The sequence below is a fragment of the Populus nigra genome, chromosome 10, assembly GCF_951802175.1.
Source record: "Populus nigra chromosome 10, ddPopNigr1.1, whole genome shotgun sequence".
In the NCBI taxonomy this organism is placed as follows: domain Eukaryota; kingdom Viridiplantae; phylum Streptophyta; class Magnoliopsida; order Malpighiales; family Salicaceae; genus Populus; species Populus nigra.
In genome coordinates, this window is record NC_084861.1 from 11,091,235 (window position 1) to 11,110,992 (window position 19,758).

At 36.9% G+C, this 19,758-nt stretch overlaps 6 protein-coding genes across 9 annotated transcripts; 3 read left to right on the forward strand and 3 right to left on the reverse strand.

Annotated features, from left to right (window-relative positions):
• The first annotated feature begins 1,469 nt into the window (after nt 1–1,469).
• Nucleotides 1,470–3,649, forward strand: LOC133706077 ((R)-mandelonitrile lyase-like). Its single transcript, XM_062131602.1, has 3 exons — nt 1,470–1,661; nt 1,763–2,407; nt 2,548–3,649. Exons 1-3 carry the CDS (start codon nt 1,583–1,585, stop codon nt 3,432–3,434), a joined length of 1,611 nt encoding a protein of 536 aa, XP_061987586.1. The 5' UTR covers nt 1,470–1,582; the 3' UTR covers nt 3,435–3,649.
• A 1,402-nt stretch (nt 3,650–5,051) lies between these two features.
• On the reverse strand, nt 5,052–6,031 carry LOC133705600 (E3 ubiquitin-protein ligase MPSR1-like). The gene has a single exon (XM_062130889.1). The coding sequence runs from the start codon at nt 5,852–5,854 to the stop codon at nt 5,177–5,179; it is 678 nt and encodes a 225-aa protein (XP_061986873.1). The 5' UTR covers nt 5,855–6,031; the 3' UTR covers nt 5,052–5,176.
• Nucleotides 6,032–6,187: 156 nt separating this feature from the next.
• Nucleotides 6,188–8,464, forward strand: LOC133705601 (uncharacterized). The gene is made up of 5 exons (XM_062130890.1): nt 6,188–6,513; nt 6,893–7,068; nt 7,172–7,260; nt 7,874–8,026; nt 8,231–8,464. The coding sequence occupies exons 1-5, from the start codon at nt 6,455–6,457 to the stop codon at nt 8,384–8,386; spliced, it is 633 nt and encodes a 210-aa protein (XP_061986874.1). The 5' UTR covers nt 6,188–6,454; the 3' UTR covers nt 8,387–8,464.
• Nucleotides 8,465–8,600: 136 nt separating this feature from the next.
• Nucleotides 8,601–9,899, forward strand: LOC133705599 (protein DMP8-like). The gene has a single exon (XM_062130888.1). It carries the CDS (start codon nt 9,003–9,005, stop codon nt 9,705–9,707), a length of 705 nt encoding a protein of 234 aa, XP_061986872.1. The 5' UTR covers nt 8,601–9,002; the 3' UTR covers nt 9,708–9,899.
• A 56-nt stretch (nt 9,900–9,955) lies between these two features.
• Nucleotides 9,956–15,877, reverse strand: LOC133705878 (beta-1,3-galactosyltransferase GALT1-like). Of its 4 annotated transcripts, XM_062131299.1 has the most exons (9): nt 15,624–15,875; nt 13,780–14,222; nt 13,034–13,487; nt 12,333–12,559; nt 11,954–12,235; nt 11,463–11,591; nt 11,209–11,388; nt 10,631–10,738; nt 9,956–10,498 (listed from the first exon to the last, which is right to left on the reverse strand). In XM_062131299.1, exons 3-9 carry the CDS (start codon nt 13,428–13,430, stop codon nt 10,292–10,294), a joined length of 1,530 nt encoding a protein of 509 aa, XP_061987283.1. In that variant the 5' UTR covers nt 13,431–13,487; nt 13,780–14,222; nt 15,624–15,875; the 3' UTR covers nt 9,956–10,291. The 4 variants fall into 4 exon arrangements, with proteins under 4 accessions (XP_061987283.1, XP_061987280.1, XP_061987281.1 ...); XM_062131296.1 differs by having other exon boundaries at nt 13,034–14,222; nt 15,624–15,876; XM_062131297.1 differs by having other exon boundaries at nt 13,034–14,246; nt 15,624–15,876.
• A 1,359-nt stretch (nt 15,878–17,236) lies between these two features.
• Nucleotides 17,237–19,534, reverse strand: LOC133704581 (ribonuclease 3-like). Its single transcript, XM_062129457.1, has 4 exons — nt 19,337–19,534; nt 18,988–19,143; nt 17,747–17,948; nt 17,237–17,626 (listed from the first exon to the last, which is right to left on the reverse strand). The coding sequence occupies exons 1-4, from the start codon at nt 19,442–19,444 to the stop codon at nt 17,403–17,405; spliced, it is 690 nt and encodes a 229-aa protein (XP_061985441.1). The 5' UTR covers nt 19,445–19,534; the 3' UTR covers nt 17,237–17,402.
• Between the last annotated feature and the right edge of the window lie 224 nt (nt 19,535–19,758).

Below are 19,758 nucleotides of genomic sequence, written 5' to 3' on the forward strand. Positions count from 1 at the left end.
TTTCTCCTTTTTGAGATTGGAATTTGTGTTTGCTGGCAAAAGCTGAGAACATGGCTTTGTAGTGAATTTTAAATATGAGAGCAACAGGGATAAATCCTTCTAGCATGTTATAATTATGGGTTTTTATTTGTAATATCATACTTTGTAGAATATTTTTGTCTTTGAGAGATATGGTTATGTTTGGATAACAATCAAAAGATACGGGGCCACTGCAAAGGCTAGACTCGATAGAACTAAGGAGAGAGTTGGAAGTTGTGAAATCGAGCATCCCTTAGGACAACTAGGATGGAGGTGTTTAGACCTTCTTTTGTGAGGGATTTTATTCCGACTTGGACAAGGCCAACATGAATATATTTGTAGTTTCTGGCTAGATGTTTTTGTAAGGACTTTTGAGAAAGGAGTTAGATGGTTTCGAAAGGTTTGGTAAGCTGAATATCTCGTTCCTTAGTTTTGATAGTAAAATCGGTTTTGAAAATATCATACTTAGATTTTTGATAAATCTAAGTTTGAGAAATTTTTGGGATTTTTCAATCATCAATGTTTTTTGTAAAATCTTCAATAGTTATTTCTTCACTTTGCACAATTCTTCTACTTTCAGAGGATTCAAAGGTGGAGGAAGCTGAAATAGAAGTAGTCCTGTGGAAAACGGAATCCATAATAAAGAAAGATAAACTAGGAAACAGGCTGCAGGTTATATGGATTTATTGCCCTTAAGACTCAAGCGAGACTTACACCATTCAGTTGCATTCACCTATTATCTAATCTGTCTTCCTACCCGGACCCCAATAGGCTCTGCATTCATTTATATATATATATATATATATATATATATATATATATATATATATATATAAAGTGTCAATAAATATTTCAATAAAAAAATAAAAAATTAATTTTGCCAAACAGAGTTTATAGTTAAAAAAAAGATATTAAAAGAACATGAACCAATATATATATATATATATATATAAACAAAACTATTTCTCATTTAGAAAACTTTACTTTAGTTTGTAAAGTATCAACTTGTATATTACTTGCTTCTTATTATTTTAATATTTTGTATTTTGTATTCAAATTTTATATTTTTTTATGTTTCAATTCTTGAATGTTGAATATAAAATATAAAATGTTCGATATCAGTTATATTTTGATCATAAAAAAATTCAATATTAGTTTCAATAGGTCCACCTTTATGAAAGGAGTTCATTGAAATTGATGTTGCCCTTTAATCATGCAACAAAACATGGATTATAATTTATAAAGTTTTTTTATTTGTTTTATTTTATATTTTTTAGAGTAACTAGATGATATTTTATGATTGAAAATTGATTTATTAATGTTATTATGTTGTTTTTTAGGTGTTTTTAAGTTAAAATAAATTTAAAAAATAGCCAACATGCTCCGTATATAACAAGGGATGCGCCAGATACAAATATAATAACCCAACATTTTCCGTAAGTATTGACCAACAGAACCAACAAGCCAAGTCTGCTCTTACCAGCATGCTCAAATAACTAAACCGACACATTAGTCCCAAAGCCATCGAATCAATCCTCTGTCGAGCAAATTGGAAAAACAAAAGATGGAGCTTCTTCATGTACTTCTCGCAGCTTCGTATATTTTACTTGTTAGCTTTTCTCAAACTTCTTCAATGTGTCAAGGTATGTTACGTAACCAAATGAGTAATTCTGTATTATGACAGCTTTCGAGTAGAAGCTGAGACATTATTCTAACAAATTCAATCTCCTTCCCCTCGTTGTAGGCAAAACTCTCCCCTGCATGACTCCAGATGTCACACAGATCTCTGGAAGGTCATTCGATTACATAATAGTAGGGGGAGGCACCGCTGGTTGCCCCCTGGCAGCAACACTTTCAGAGAGATATTCTGTGCTGTTGGTCGAACGAGGAAGCTCACCATATAAAAATCCTTTTGTATTGGACAAAAGGTTCTATGGTTTCGCGTTGTTCCAAACCAATGAATTCTCATCAGTTTCTCAAAGTTTGATCTCCAAGGACGGCGTTTCCAACCTTAGAGGACGAGTTCTCGGAGGATCATCAGCAATAAATGGTGGGTTCTATAGCAGAGCTAGCGATGCTTCTGTTAGAAGAGCTGGATGGGACGAAGAATTGGTCAAGGAATCTTATAAGTGGGTGGAGTCTAAAATGGTTTTTAAACCTGAGTTGACCAAATGGCAATCTGCTTTCAAATTTGGCCTTCTTGAAGCAGGAATTCTACCTTATAATGGGTTCAGCTTGGAGCATGTAGAGGGCACAAAGATGGGAGGGACAGTGTTTGATCACGATGGGAGAAGGCACACCTCTGCTGATCTTTTAGAGACAGGGAACCCAGATAATATCGTAGTTCTTCTGAATGCAACTGTAAAGAATATCATCTTCCATAAAAAAGGTAAGCAAAGATATCTCTAGCTGCTGATTTTAGCAAACTTCAACAGCTATGAACAAACAAAACTCAAATGACCTCCTATCCGTATATTTGCTTGGACAGTCAATCTATTGGTGCTAGTTAATTCATTTCATACCACGCAGGTACTGACAATGAGACAACAGTTCACGGTATTAGGTTCATCAAGAGCGATGGCAACGTAAGTCAAACTTATGAAGCTTATCTGAAGCAGCTAGAGAATTCAGGTTCATGGGGTGATGTTATTCTGTCAGCAGGAACATTAGGGAGTCCCCAGATCCTATTGTTGAGTGGGATCGGACCAAAAAGACACCTGAAGAACTTTGGTATCCCACTCGTGCTAGACTTTCCAGAGATTGGACAAGAGATGGTAGACAACCCGTCCATATCCGTTTTGTTAGAGTCAGACCCCGAAGTTCAGTTACCAGATCCACCTCAAATCGTGGGCATAGCAGATGACTTCAAATTCATAGTTCAGGGATTAATCCTACCCATAAGCATCAATGCAACAAGGATACCAATTTCAATCAAGCTTGCATTTCCAGCGTCCAAAGGGAAGCTGGAATTGAACAGCACTGACCCTAGGCAAAACCCTTTAGTTGAATTCAACTATCTAGCCAAGGAGAAGGACATGAAGGAATGTATCAAGATGGTTCAGTTGGTTGAGAGAGTGGCAAGGTCCAAATCCATTGCTGGGTTCCTGGGGAAGGAACACTACAGTAATTCGAAGTCTCCTCGTGAACTGAGAGATTTCTGCAAGAAGAATGTCAGGACTTTCTATCATTACCACGGTGGTTGCGCTTTTGGATCGGTTGTTGACAATGACTACAGAGTACATGGGGTAAAGGGATTGAGAGTAGTAGATGGATCGACTTTCTTGGAATCACCGGGAACGAACCCAATGGCTACGCTGTTGATGCTAGGAAGGTATCAAGGGATCAAGATTCTCGCGGAAAACAACCAGCATGAACCATCCAAATCCAACCACACCCACACCCACACCCACATATAGAATAATTAAGCTTTATGCGTCACCATCGGAGAATGTTCAGTAACTTGATGTGCGTCTACCAGTTCAACGTAGCAATAATCCACCCTCTCTCTCTCAATAAGAAGTAATAATCCAAATTAGAGTAAACAAGCTTACATTGTCTTACATTGTAATTCACAGATCACCCTACCTTGTCTTATTATCTCATTTCTCAATGCAGTTTATTTCTATAACAAGTCTTACATATCTTCGTTTACAAAGTCATTCCATATTTTGCACACAAGAATATAACATTTTTCCCCTTTGAAGATTTTTTCACAAAAAAGTCAAGTGGAATAAAAGAAATGGTTAAGGAAGGTAATCAGTTGGTTGAATCTAAAATGTTTTTTATTCCTCTGTTAATTAGACGGCAATTTGATATCAAACATGACCTTCTTGGAGTAAGGGTGCTACCTTATAACAGGTTCAGCTAGAAAGAACAAAGATTAATGGGACAATGTTTGATGAACGTCGAAAAATCACACCTCAGCTGATCTTATTTAGACTAGGAATCTAGAAGATGTCAGTTTTTTTGTAAATGAAACGGTAAAGAATATCATCTTCCATGACAGTGGTTATCAAAGACAGACACCAATAAATAGTTGTTACAAGAGGTTAAAGGCTTGAGCAATCTTTATCGCAAATTTTATTGCTAAGATAATCAATCTCTCCTTCATTCTCGCAAGTTCTCTTCAAATGATGCAGGATAAAGAAAACGAGAGCATGATGCATTGGGTACATAAAGGACTGGTGGCAGCAAAACTCGAACTTATGAAGCTTAATCCCCAAATCCTACTGTTAAGTTTTACGTTTGGAAGGGGTAGACGAGATATTGCCAATTTTGATCAAGCTTGCATTTCCAGAATTGAAGGGGAAGCAAGATTTTGAACACCAAAGACCCTACGCAAAGACCCTTCAGCGGAATTCAGGTATCTAGCTGATAGTTAAATTGGTTGATAGATTAGAGCAAGATCCGAGTCTTTTTCTCTGTTGATGGAGACTGAACTTAGAAAACAGTTTGACCTCCAATCCTGACAACCAGCAAAAGCTCTGCATGATGAACGCGAGCACCTTCACCACTATCATATTGGTTGCTATAGTAGTTGACACATGACAAAGCTTACAAAGTGTATGGAGTAAAGAGATTGAAGGTAATAGATAGTTCTTCTCGGAATTACCAGACGCAAATCAATGGCTACCCTTTTAATGTTAGGCAAGTGTCAAGGCATCAAGATTATACGACAAAGGGAGAAAGCCTCTGTTCTCTGTAGTCAATAAGACACCATTGAATATTCTCAACTTCTGCAATACGTTTCAGCACCTAAGTCGGACAACTATCTGGAATTACAGTTATGACAATCAATCTATGAAGTGATGGAATTATCCATTGAAGTCCAATTCATGACTTTGCCGACCTTCTATTTACTCAATCTAAGCTCCTAAATTTCTCTGGATTCAAGTTCAAATAGCCATCCATAACTAACCCTGTCTTCTTTAGCTAGCTCAGAGCAGATTCTTTCCACAGCTTGAATTAGAATGGTTTCACTTATCAAGCTATTGAATATTATGACACATTATTGCTCAAGCGCAACAGTAAAATTTGAAACAAAAATATATGCTTCCTTTATTGCTCAAATTGAAAACATAACATACAACCACTTCTCTGTACAAATGTTATTTAGAAAGGTAAAAGGATTTTAAAAAAAATCTCACAAAAATTTCTCTTAACTCTCCGTTTCATGATCAGCACTTGGACTTGAAGTAGAGAAATCAGTAGAATCACTTGAAGGATTTTCATTTGAATCCCTATTTCTCCTATTACCATTAAATGCAAAACTAACCCAGATCTCTCTTTCAGCTCTCCTCCACTCTCGCCCTCCATCTCCCCCATCTCTCTTCTTCCCCAACTCCTCCTCATCGACAGGCATCTTATACCTGCAAACAGGGCAATTCCCATGAATCTTTAACCACTTTTCTACACAATTACCATGGAACCTATGCTTACAAGGCATCTCCTTTACTACCGCACCAGGCTCCCACTCCTCTAAACAGATAGCACACTCGCCATCTTTATTATCTTCCCCGATCTCCACACTTGGCATGGCCTCTATGGATGCTTTTGAGGCTGGTGGTTGGCCATTCTTGTTACCTATGTCTCTAAGTAAAGATTCAAGACTTGCAACTCCTTCAATCACCACCATGCCTTGAGTGAGAGGGTTTATAAGGATGATTCTTTCGTTTGGGTCTGTTGTTTGTGGTTCTTGATCTGGGTCACGTTCCTCTGTGGAGTTAGTGGAGGTGAACCCAAAAATAAAAGGTAAAAACAAAGAGAGGTCTCTATGCCTTAGAAGCCTCTCAAACATAGAAGATAATTCAGCAGGTAATTCAGTCTCAGAGGCCATGAGGTACCGCTACTGGTATTTTAGATTTGGAGAGAGGGAGAGGAGGTTTAGATTTTTAGTGAATTGTGAGAGATATAGACAAGGTTCAAGTGATGGAGATTATAAGGGAAACAACGGCGTGCCCACAGTAAAACTAGAAGCTTGTGGAAAGATCTGGAACAAAAGACATGCTAATAAGTGATGTTTATCTATTCTCCTCACCACCAGAAGGCAGAGTCTTTTTCAAGGAAGACTTTAAACAAAAGGAAGATATTTTTGGTAGTGCCACTTGTGGTGGTACCCAACACGGCACAAGTATCAATTATTATTTCACCCGGTTTCCTCTCTTTGGTTAGGATGGACCCATCTCTCTGTTTTCTATTCTAAGTTAAAATTTGAACCTTGAAAGTCCAAGTTTTTAACTGTTCAAATTCAAGCAAAAGCTGTAAACTTTAGACACGAAACAACCGTCTTCACCCACAAGAACACTACGGTATGCATATTACCAAAGCAAAGAATTTTTTTCCTTTAATAACCCAAATTGCTTGCCCTCGAATTCATTGCTTGTTGAAAGAATAGGAAAAGTTTAATCAACGAAGAGGACAGGAACCTTTTGGCCGAATGGAGTGTCTGTTAACATCTAGAAGTGGAATTGGAATCTTCCAGAAATCCTCTCTCAGGTTTGTTAATTTGGTCAGAGCAGGATTTTGTTGGATGATGCAGGCAGATCCATTTTTTAATGCCCAGATTGAGAGTTTTGGTGGTTTGACAACTCTAAAAAAAAAAAAAAGACACCAATTAGTACCTTTTTTTTTATTGATTTAATCAAATAGTTTTTAATCCCAGCATAAATGAATCCCTACACTGGAGTCCACCTAGACGAAATGATGCTCGAGGTTTGCGTTGTTAACTAGCTAGTAGCTACTTTCCCACTATGGGACTCTCACCAACTGTTTGTTAAAATCCCTGAACGAAATCTGCCGAGACTTTATGGGATTTGTTTTAGCAAGTAAGAAATTGTCTTACTTTTTCATTATTTTTATTTTAAGATTTCTACAGGTGCACTGGTAACGTAATTTATTCCTTCTGCAATTTTGGGTCATCTGATTTCATCTTTCAACAACTCCACGGTGTGATGGCTGTTAGGAGTGTTCCTTCCGCACTCCCGTTCAAAACTTGTGATGTCTTTGGAAACCCTTTAAAACCTTTTAATTTCCTTCCCATACAAACTAGAAGTAAGTACAACCAGCACATTCAATTCAAGTAAGCTAAACCCTTTTAACTGGCTTAGTTTAGCATTTCTGGTGTGATGTACATCCCCTCTCAATTTTATTCCAGATTTTCAAACAAAGACATTGGTGGCGAAAAGAAGAGCAAATACTCGAACAGAAAGTGCGAAAATCAGAAATAGAAGAACACTAAAGAAGGTATGCTTTATCAAGAACTGCAAAAAAAAAAAAAAAAAGTTTTGCCATTCGATGCTTGGCTATTTGTGAAATCTGAATGGCTGTGTATGCTTGGAAAGCATATTATTTCTAGGTGATCACTTTAAGTACATTCGCGGATCAGATATAATGAGAAAGGAGGTGATGTTTCCAATTGACATGCATTTTGCTGATTAAAATCACTGCTATGTGCTATCGAATAAAGGATAATTACACTGTTATTAGGCTATCCTGCTCCATGTGCAGAATGAAGAACATGGATGGTTTGTGAAGGATTTTCCAATCTTATGAATAGAATTAGTTTATGAATATCTGAAAAATTCTATCAATTTCTGGTCAAAATAGTTTGAGCATCTTTTAAAACATAGAAACATAGATAGTGATTGAGATGAGTGCAGAATGAAGAACATGGATGGTTTGTGAAGGATTTTCCAATCTTATGAATAGAATTAGTTTATGAATATCTGAAAAATTCTATCAATTTCTGGTCAAAATAGTTTGAGCATCTTTTAAAACATAGAAACATAGATAGTGATTGAGATGATTTCTTGGTTGTAACTGTTTTCTTATCTTAATTTACAAATGTTTTCACCAGTTTAATGGCACACGTACAAAACCAAGGCTGTCAGTTTTCTGTTCGACCAAACAGTTGTATGCTATGCTGGTAGATGACCAAAGCAAGAAGTGTTTATTTTACGGAAGCACTTTGCAGAAACCTTTACGCGGGGATCCCCCTCGTAGCACCATTGTAAGTATTCTATCATGATTAGAGAATTCTCGGGGGGGGGGGGGGGGGGGGGGGGGGGGCGCTGTTGGTATTTCATGGTTAAGAAATATATCTTTATTGATATCTACTGCTGATTTCGAAATACATCAAATACTATGTGCTTGTCCATTGGCATTCTTCCTCTTCGACTTTCTGTTTTCATTGCTTCCGATTATTGTTTTGCAGGAAGCTGCTGAATGTCTTGGCGAAGAGCTTATTAAGGCCTGTATGGATCTTAAGATCAATGAAATATCATCTTATGATCGCAATGGTTTTGCTGGCGGAGAGAGAATGCAAGCTTTCGATATTGCAATTTCTCGTCATGGATTCTTACCAAGATAGATATGCCCCTAATTATTTTCTCTTGTCAAATAAACGTAATAACTCTGCATCTATATAAACTGGGACTTCATATGAGAAGATGGTGGTGTTTTTTCTTTTTCTTTTTCTTTTTCTTTTTTCAATCCATGAAGAAATTGAGACTTTTGTTTTCCCCAAAACAAACAATCCTTTCACTAACATGGGCTCATTAGCACTGTAGAAGGATCAGTATAAAAAGTCAGGCCGATGTACAGTGTTCTGTCTTCCGTCACTCCAATTCAATCTGGTCTCTTACCTGTATTTAGGTCAAGGGATTTTTTTGTACATCGTGTATTTGTGGGAACGGTGTGAAAGTTAATGGCAGCCATTCGGTCTTGGGTGGCAGTTACTAACCGTTTGACAATGTTAGAAATTGAATTTCTTATAACTGGGAGGTGGTTTTTTTTTTTTTTTTTGAAAATATATTTCAATAATTTTTTTTTTATTTTTTTTATATTACTATACACCCAAACCCATCTATTTTTATCGATCTCGCAACAAGAACTCTCTTTTCAGTCTAGACCCGTTATTTTTTTTACTAATCTCTTTTGTTTTCCTCGCTTACTTCGGATAACATTGTTGTCAACGTCCAGCGAAAATGGAGCAAGCTCCAGGAGAAGAAATTGGAATCAGAATCTACACTGCATCCCCACAAAATGAACCAAAAGCAACAAAAATCGCCACTGGATCCCCACAAAATGATGAACCAAGAGCACCAAAGCCATTATGCAACCTCACCAAAGCCCCTAAAGAACCAGGTAACAAAAGGAGAGCCGTGGCTAAAGGAATGCAAAAAACAATCTCCAAAACATCAATGCTTGTCAACTTCCTTCCTACAGGCACCCTTCTGACTTTTGAAATGCTTCTCCCATCAATATCCAGGAATGGAGTGTGCACTCCTGTTACTGCCCTAATGATACATGTCCTACTTGGCCTTTGCTCTGTTTCCTGCTTTTTGTTTCATTTCACCGACAGTTTTAAAGGCCCGGATGATAAAATTTACTATGGTTTTGTTACTACAAAAGGGTTGGCTGTTTTTAATCCTGGTCTTACCGTTGATGTGCCTAAAGATGAGAGGTACAAGATTGGGTTTACCGATTTTGTTCATGCAATGATGTCGGTGATGGTCTTCATGGCAATTGCGTTGTCAGATCATAGAGTGACTGATTGCTTGTTTCCTAGGCATGTCAAGGAGATGGATGAAGTGATGGAGAGCTTTCCTCTCATGGTTGGTGTAATTTGCAGTGGCCTGTTCTTGGTGTTCCCTACAAGTCGACATGGCATTGGATGCATGGCTAATTGATTATTAGTGTGTTTTTGCTAGTATTATTATAGAGTGATTTTTTATTGAATGTTTTCATTCCTGGCCTAGCAGTACCGATAGATCAGGGTTTGTTAGAACTTTGTTGTTTAATACTAACTTGGGAATAATTGTATTTGTTAGTTTCTACTATCAAGTGCGTCCACAGTTCTGTATTCGATACACAAACAGAAATGGGGGAGCATGGGTTTCTACGGGGGAGAAGCAGTAAATTTGAAAGGGATAAATAATTGAAAGAAAGAATACGTAAGGGCAAAATGCCTTTATTATGACGAGAAGAATTTCTATAAACTTGTTACAAGATAGAACTCTCTATCTACCAGGCACTGATTTTTCCTACGTACAAGGCACCTGATCACTAAATATAACAATCTGAAGTGTAATAATTGTACAGTGGCAACATCTACTTTTGTGAAAGCCCTTGGAGCCAGCGACTCCTCTCTGATGAGACTCTATTTACTCAATATGGTAAGCAAAATTTTCAATTGGAGATTGGTCAAGGAGATTATTCTATTAAAGCATGTGGTTTTGTAGAGCCCTAGCAACAAAAATGGCAAGTCTATCGTTCACCCGCAGCATCTAGCACCATTTCCTTCTTGAAGTTTCTGCCATAGACAAAGCATTTCCCGAGGACCTTGGTAGTGGGCAACAACATAGCCATCCTTGCACCCTTCATTATAGACCCTCGCTTCCATCTCATATTTAACTTCTAAACCCTCCCTTTTCATTTCTGCAATCCAGATACCCATTGCTACATCTTCTAGCTTAAACATCTGCCACATCAACCATCAACAATTTTCATTCTGAGAAATATAGAGTTGATCTGTGGGTGGTTTGGAACAATAGACTGTCATGTTCTGACATAATACTAGACAGCAATCCATTGATTACTATCATTTCCATACCTTTAAACGGCCCTCTTTGTATCTCTTGTAAACTGCCTCGGCAATGTCTCGTGACACCACATAACCAGGACCATGTGCCCAAGGGGGGTATTTCTCTTCAGACCATTCCTTTTTTTAGCATATATAAAAAATGAGGATAAGGAAATAGCAAAAGAAAAAAAGTAATAGCTTTACGGCTTGGCATGTACATTACACCAGGTAACTAAACCTGCATCTGAATTGAACGAACCTAAAATTTCAGGGTCTTGCTTGAAATCCTTGCAATAAGGATATATACCAGATCTTCTGTATATGATGGGTATTTATTTGTGATGTTTGTGTTTAGGTGAATCTGCAAAGAATCGCATTTATGACAAGTTCTGGATGATCAGCCAAATGTGGAACTAACATGACAATTGTATACTACACTTGGATAAAGTTGAATAGTTTTTTCCTATGACACAGGATAAGCATGATCTCCCAAATTATTCCAAACTGGCAAAGATACACACACACACACACACATTTTAAGGAAAGCCGTAATCATTTGTGAGCCTTCTACGTATAATTTATAAATAGGGTCAAGAATGGAGAATTACCTCTGGGCTAATATACCACTTGCTTTCAGTGCTCCTATGAGGCCGCGAGTCTGAATTGATTAATCCATAGAGCAAGCCATGACTCACTTTGATCCTCTTTAAAGAAGCTAGCATTTCATCCACACGAACAAATGCATCATCATCAGTCTTTGTGACATACTTGGCTGATGCGACCTCTGTCTGTTAAAGAGATGAGGTCAACAAGGAAAAGGTCCAGTCATCCATGTATGTCTAAAGAATAGACAAAAACATACCCCAAAGATGCAGATAGCTAAAGTTTTCCAGGTTATGAGGCTGTAGTAGTCAACAAAAGGCATCAGCTGTATGTCTCCATATGTCCGCGCTTCATTCCAGAGTTCCTCATTCACTATTTGACTTTTATGCTGCAGCACACACCTCAAATTTGTAAGTGGCCCAGCAAACAGATTTACATCATTATAACCATACACCTCAAACTTTTGGCTTCTTCCAACAGACAATGAAACACACAAAATTAGTTAACAAAACCTGTAAAAAAAATTTATGTTACCACTACCTAGACCCTCATCACAAACGGCTCAGATAGAAACTTAGGGCCTGCTATAAAAGGATTTGATCCTTTCATGTTGAGGTCAATGAATTCTGATTTCCGTGAAGTGCACAATCCTTAATGAGGAAAAATTTTCTTTTCTCCAATTTGTTGGTCAATATGCATCACTCCCATAAAAATTGCTGCATGAAATGAAGGACTTTAAATCAAGCTCACCAGACCAACGAAAAAGCGCACTGCAACTTCCCCTGATCGCACTGCAGCATACTGCATCCATGTTCTCCGAACAGCCATCCTGCGCTTAAAATTGTTTGCTGTAGAAAAAACACCAATAAAGAGATCCAATGATCTTTTTGGGGAGAGAGGAGCTGATTTGAGTACTTCTAGATCAATTGCATGCTCTGAATCCTCTGATGTAGGCAGACCACTAGCCACAACTGAAATTAGCTTTACATCCCCAGAAATCCTAACTTCACTTACTAGCCATGGCTCCAAAGTCTGAACAGACAACAAAGCGGCATGCAAATGAATTCAAAGAAACTGGGATGGTAACTAAATTCCAAAAGTAGCACAAGCATCAAAGTAAGGAAATTACTTCACGGTATGCAAAAGATGTTATATGCTTTCCATCAACAATCGTCTGGATTCCTTCCGTTCCCACTCTAAGCGTTGCAACAGATAGCTGACCTTGCTTAAATGGAAAATATCTTCTTACTTTAGTTCCTTCCTGAAATGAAGACCTTCTTGAACCATCAGAATGCATGCCAGTCACCCGAGTATCATTTCTTCCCACCATCTTATTACATTGATCCAACTCATCCACTGGTATATAAAACTAATAGAGTTATCACCACATAATAGAGTTAATGACAATGCTACAAATTTTAATTGGCTTAGGCTGGACAAAAGTTATAGATGACAGAACCCAGATACCACATCACAAACTTTTAGTTCAATTCCTTAGAAAGCTTCATCTAGATACAATTTGATATAGTGACCAATGGGTTTAGTCGCCCACTTTAGCTTTCCACGTTAAATATGGAAAGTTTCAGAAACCTCAGTGCACAATTTGATTGCTATTAATAGGATGGTGCAATATACAACAACAATTTTACAATGGACCTGAGGGGAAAATACATAAGGCAATAAAAGAACTAACAGATTGGTATACAGAAGCTGATCCTAACTGCTATTAATGGGATATTAAACTTAAATGAACACAAAATTAAACGGCAAGCATCAACATTAAATCTATGTTGAATTGAAAGAGAAAAAAAATGTGGTAGATATTTGTACCTTTCTTAATATTTTCAGGAGATGGAGAAGGACAACGCTCCTCTTCACCCCAGTCATGAGCCACAGTCCAGGTGTTTTGGACTATTACTGGATCCTCTGTAATCTTATCACCATGAAGCCTAACATTGTAATGTAAAATGATGGGTGGATCAGGCTCCCCAGGAAGTTCTTCCCCGGTTAAGTCAATCCGAAAATTGCCAAGAAGACCATCTGGAATGCCAATAATTGTGATGGAAGAACCCTGAGTCAGGCCACAAGGAAGCCACAATTTATAACCGCTATTATCATGCTCTGTGGCATTCATTATGTTAAGAAAATGAGGACATTGTTTCTCTTTGACTCTCCTATTTGAACTTTCATTTGTATAACCAAGTCTTTCCTCTTCGATGGAAGCCATTAGGCTGCTCCATGCATTTCCAGCTTCCTTAATAGCTTCTACTCCATTTGATAAAACCTGAGCATGATCAATCAAGTGTTTTAGTAGATTCCATGTCTGCAGAGATTTTTGCTCTTCATTGGAAATATTTCTCAGAGCAAACAGACTGGAGACAATGGTATCTGTAGAAAAAACTTGAGAAGAATTCTCTGGATTTTGAACTGCAGGTTGAAGAGCAGGATGCACCCATTCAAGAGGCTTACTTGCATTGGAGGGATTCAACGAATAAATTTCTCCTATTGGATTTTTCAGGAGCCCATATCTAAGGACCAATAACATGAACAAGGATGCAAACAGAACACCACCATACCTCTTCTTCATTCTGCTGTTCAAACAGGGACGTCGAAGTTCTTGAGACTGATCTCTCTTGTGATCGAGCTTAAAGGATCCAATATCCCACAATTTATGTTCTTCATGTGAATGAATCTCTAAGAAACTTGTGCAATGGAAGTCCAGGCCAAGGTGCTAATAAAGAGGAAAAGATCAATATATACAGGACAAACAGTTGACATCTTCTGATCTTCAGTCAGATAAAAACCAGAATCTGAGATATAAATGTAGAAGGATCATTTCATTTTCAAGGAAGTTTTAGATCCTCTCATTCTCAGTCAGCTACCTGGTTGAACTAGCAACCAAGCCTCGCAAGCTCACAAACATGTACTTCAGTCCTGACAAACCACAGCTTAATCACTCTGGAACCAATGCCAAATTCACCACACAACTTCATTAAATGTTCCACAGAAGGCTGCCAAGCTGCAAGATCCCAAATTCATTAATCTGTTCACAAGTAGAAAATTTTGCTAAGAAAAAGCTCTAAACACTACCAAAATGTGCATGCACGTGCCAAAAGATTGATTATAGCTAAAGGTTCCATGAATGATCAGATTATGCAAAAAAATATAGAAATACCAAAATTAAGGAAAACAGGCTGTCCATAAGTGCTTACGAAAATCAATACTAGTTTTAAGGATAGACACAAAAGAAACTAGTTTTAATGTAAAAAAGAGGAAACTTCACCACTCAGGAAAATGATGTTTACAACAAAAATGTATGCAAGACCTTCCAGGGATGAGTTCCCTCGGAAAGCTTCAAAAGGCAATATCAAATAGATCACAAGCAAAAAGTGTGTCCACCTTGAATCATTTCCAGATCAACACTCAAAACAAGAAACACAGTTTTCTTTCCACTTCAAAATATCCGAAACTCACCATCTCTTTCAGCTTTGATAAATTTCCAAGAGAAAAAATGACTATCACAACATTTTTCAGGGACGCCCATCATACATACTGTACTGAAACATGAAACTAACGAACAAGTCCACACAGTCAATGCCTTCCCTAGCCCGCCACTATTGATCCAATAGAAGGGTTCAGGCACTATCCTACTTCAGTGGCTCTATTATTATATCCCTTGATGACCATAAAGAAATAAACAAGAAAAAGCTTGCTCCATTAAAATTGTGTGGTGACTTCTTAACTTCTAGACCACCTGGTAGTGGCAAACAGATATAACTATGTAATACAGTTAAATCACTAACCATCGGAACTAATGACGTAGGGACCACTTCGGTTTTAATGTTTGATTATAAAACTAACACTACAAGTAATACTCTCACAAAAGTAAATAAAAAATATTGAATTTGTCAAATCGCTTCAGGCTCGTTGATTTTGTCCCTTTACTAATTAAATTTAATTTTCTAAGAATTTTATACAAACTTGGCTCAAAATAATCAACGCGCCTTTCCTCTTTTTTTCTTCGTGAAATAATTGTCTTACTAAAATTGCACACATTGGCCCTATCTCCTATTTGTTTCCCGGGAAAATGCAAGAAAATAAAATCAGGAATCTTAAAAAAAAGGAAAAACACCAGTTAGTACAAATTAAGACATGCAGCCAGCCAGCTTGCTTTATACGAAGAGACTTTTCAAATTCCAAACAAAGAATCAAATTCCTCACCGGCTGCTCAACTCTCTCGGAAACCAAGGAGAGCTTATACAAATGAAAAGTACGACAGATCCAAGAAGAGCGAAGAAAATAAAAAATCAAAGCGAATTTGAGCAAATTAAATTGACAATGTAAAGAAAGAAGCTTCGAAAGAGCAACGGTAACTGAACTATATAACTATATAAGCTAAGAAAGACAACTAAAAACTAACCTCTGTTTCTTTATTTATTTTATTTGATTTTGAATCTGCGGACAGAGAGAGAGTGCGTGGCGAGGAAGAGAAAACTGGAGAGAAATGAGGGTGGTTGAGTTTTGTTGTTGGATCTTTGTCGTTTGGAGCTACAACTAGAGTATGCTTCAACGGTGGGAAAGGAAAACGAAGGAAAAGGGAAAGGAAGATGATAGATTCTCTCCGTGTTGGTCAATTTTATACTCTGCATAGTCAACTATGGAAAGATACGAGAAAAATGATGTTCGGTTGTGCTTTATTTATTTTTTACTTAATTTAATATGAAGGCATCTTTTAAGTGTTTTCGCGCATAAAGGATGCAAATGAAAGAATGACAAATGCTTTTTTAAAAAGAAAATTTTATTGGAAAAGATATTAAAATAATATTTTTTATATTAACTAATTAAAAAATATTTGGGAACGCGATGCAAATTTAGTTTCTAAAAAATTTAAATTTAAATTTTATTTTATTAAAATTTAATATGATTTGTATGTTTTGGATCGTTTTGATATGTTGATATCAAAAATAATTTTTAAAAAATAAAAAAAATTATTGGCATGTATTTCAGCACAAAAAATTATTTGAAAAGCAACCGCTATTATATTGCCGAACATACTCTAAAATAAACTCAAAAAAATAAAAATAAAATAACCTAAAAATATTAAATATGAAATTCTTTTTGGAGTGTACAGCTAGTTCTTAATTAAATAACAGCTTTGAGTGGGTTTAACTAAAAAGTCAACCTTACTCTTATTAGCAAGTTAAACTAAAACTAAAACACCACTTTTATAAAACAATGTTGATGCCTGTTGTTCATTTTATTTATTTCACCATTGCACTTGGTATTTAAATCAATTTACAAGCTTAATTAAGCATTACTCTTTTCAGAACCTATCATTTTTATTTATTCATTTATTTTCATGTTGACACGTCGATGATATTAAGCTGGATACCCTGGATTGCAATTTAACAAAAAGGATAAAGAAAAACAGAGACAACAACAGAGAGAATGGACTTGATGGCCATGGCTATCTTGTTGGTTTTGATGGGTGATCGACATGGCCTTTTTAACGTCATCTCATGATATATGCTGCCCCGCCCGTGGGACGCGACACTGACTGGGGATTGATTTCATGAAACCGATAACGAGTTTCGTGTTTGAGAGATTACCTTTTCCAATGCCACGGATCTAAAGCTGAGGGGACGAGAAAGGAAATAAGAACAAAGCTCTCTTCTCTTGTATTGAAAAGAGGAGGATGGAAAACTAGGCTTTCAGTTAACCAGGCTTGTTGGGACTTCTTATGAAACAAACACAGCGAACTACAAAACGTAGAATATCCATCCATCAATTTAATGAATGCATTGAATGGAGTAGATTTTAGAAATTTCAATTGGGCCTCAGCAAGGAGGATCTTAGCTTCTAGACTTCCGGTATGTTTTTCCGATGGATACAGATACTGACTGCCGATTATAGAGTGGGCTTTTGGCCCATGAAGGTGAAAGACGAGCTGGGTTTTCCCATTTTCAGATCCTGATCAGAAACGAAACTGAATTTTCTTTTTCTTTCAGAATGAAACTATTTTTTGCAAGGGTATAAAGGAAATCAATGCATTAACAAAGACTTACAGAAGACATGTTATTACAGGATGCATAGCCAAGCTCATGCAATTTTATAGCCAGAGGCTCAATAGAGGAAGGAATATGGTCAGATAACCCACAAATACTGCAGAATCTTTCTCCCCTAAGATAACAGCAGTCATCTAAAACTTAGGAAACTGGACCTTAGATGCACATCTTCTCTTTGGTAGCACCGGACATTCTATGAATTCTGACCCAGAAATGTCTACACACATGAAAACCTGGTAGAGCTGGCTATTTTTGGATGCATCGATATTGCACTCTATGCCAGGAGTAAATCCAGTAGCATCTTTTATAGCTTCTTTTATGCTGTCCAGGTCGTAAAATTCATCGTCTGGTATAATTCCTGCACCATATTTTGCAGAACAGCCCATTATTGTTAGAAACAATATCTAATTAAAGGCTTTTCCTTGATCAAGACTAGGAAAAGAAAAGTGAATAATTGAGAGTACAGAAACAGACACACCTGCATTATTAAGAGCTTGGAGAAGGTTTGCCTTTTCCTTCAGCTTAAGAGCTGCTTCAAAGTAACCGTGCTGGTCAATTTCTTCTGACTCAGCGCATGTCCCGTGCTTTTCCCATTCATGTGACCAAAACCTGAAGCCAGTGCTGCTGGGGCAGGACAGTGATGGCCAATCCTTTTGCAAACTGCTTGTCAAGTCTGAGATCTAAACAGATATCAACAAAAAAAAAAAAACATTAACTATATAGCTTTTTTTACAACTATGTGTAATTATTTATATTAAAATGGCTTCAATTAATTGTCAACTTTTCTCCTTAAACTTTCCAACCAGATAGAATCTTCAATGCTTGAGATGTTTCCAATACAAAATACCTTTTCTTTTTCTTTTCTTGTACGTGGTTCATTGGTTATTATATCTGAAAATGGTTAGCATATTAAATTATCTTCTATGCGACCAGCTATGAAACCGTGGTGTTTTTTTTTCCCCCAATAACCCAACCATTACCTAAAAGTATGGTTGTTTCCCATTCCTGAAGTTTCAGATTTCAAGGTGGGGTAGCTCTAATCTGTGCTTTTGGAGAACCCCCAAGCAAAAGAAAATTTGGTACGGCACCACTTGTACAGGTCAAAGTCCCCAAATATTAGAAAAAATAGGTGAAACGTTGTCTTTCCTAAGTTCCTGTCCCACGGGATTAAGTAATTAATGGAAAAGTGACGTCAAAGACCAGTGTCGGATTAGCAAGTACATTAATTGCCCATGCTTAGCCGAAAATACAGGAGAAACACTTTATTTTATGAATTACAACGAAAGCAAATATTATATAGATTAGTAAATAACAACTTATAAGTGCCTCTCTTTTTTTCTGACAGAGAACATGTTAAGATTAGTTTGTACAAGAGATGCAAATTAAAGTTTTCGGTCTGGAAATTAATCAAGTTGATATCTTCTCTGTGGTGATCAATGAAAATTGGAAAGAAAGAACTGGATCGGGGCCTGGCTAGGAGATATGAAGTAATATAAGGTGATGCGTGAGGGTATATATAGGCAGTTGTTTCTTGTGATAATATTTATGCGTGCCATGATCAGTTGATGGATCTTATAGACTCATCATGTTAATTACTCTTCCTTAATTTCAACCCCAGCAGGGAAATTAATTTACCTCGGATGAAGAAATAATTTCTGTATTCTATCTCCAGTGATTCTTGTAACAGATATATTGTGAGCTTCAAGTTTGAGTATGTACCTGGTCTTCATCCAAAGCATTATCCCGGTTACAGTTTTGTGGGTACGAGCCATCTTCATTCTGAGGCCAAAGTCCATGAATGCCGAAATCTGCAACTGGTTTTCCAGTCCTTGGATAGCAACAGCTATGTTTTGTGTCACAGTATGATCCTGGCCACTGCATGAACATGCATACAGATAATCAATCAGCATTCAGCAATTAGTTGAAGAGATAAGAAAAATCTCAAAGCTAGGAAGGAAGATTAAGAGAATCGTTCGGAACGCATAATCATTAATATGCATCTAAGTACCTGGCTGGCTAAAGTATATATTAATGAAAAAAAAATGTACTCGTATATATATTAGCTAACCTGTTGAACGAAGTAGAAAAAACCAAAATCCTCGGCAATACAAAGAACTGAAAGGTATTGTATAATCGCAAGCTTGATTAAGATTGAAAAGTTGAGTTTCATCTTCATTAATACAACTTCTTGACTTGGATTACTTAACGAACTCTTGTTTTAAAGATAGATTTTAGAATTCGAATGCAGTTTGGGGTTGAGTCCGGAAATGTATATTTATAGCCAGTTAACGGAATATGAGATAAAGACGTCAGAATATGCTTTATTCAGCTCTTAGTTTTATTTTATTTTTTTATTACGTCTTCCCGTGCTTAACGTTCTTCCCACGTTAGTCCTGTGTATTGGGCTTGCCTGTTCATATTTATTTTCCTATTAATTATTGATGCCGTTTTAGCCCCTAAATTGCGTGGTTAATTATTTCGTTAATTATT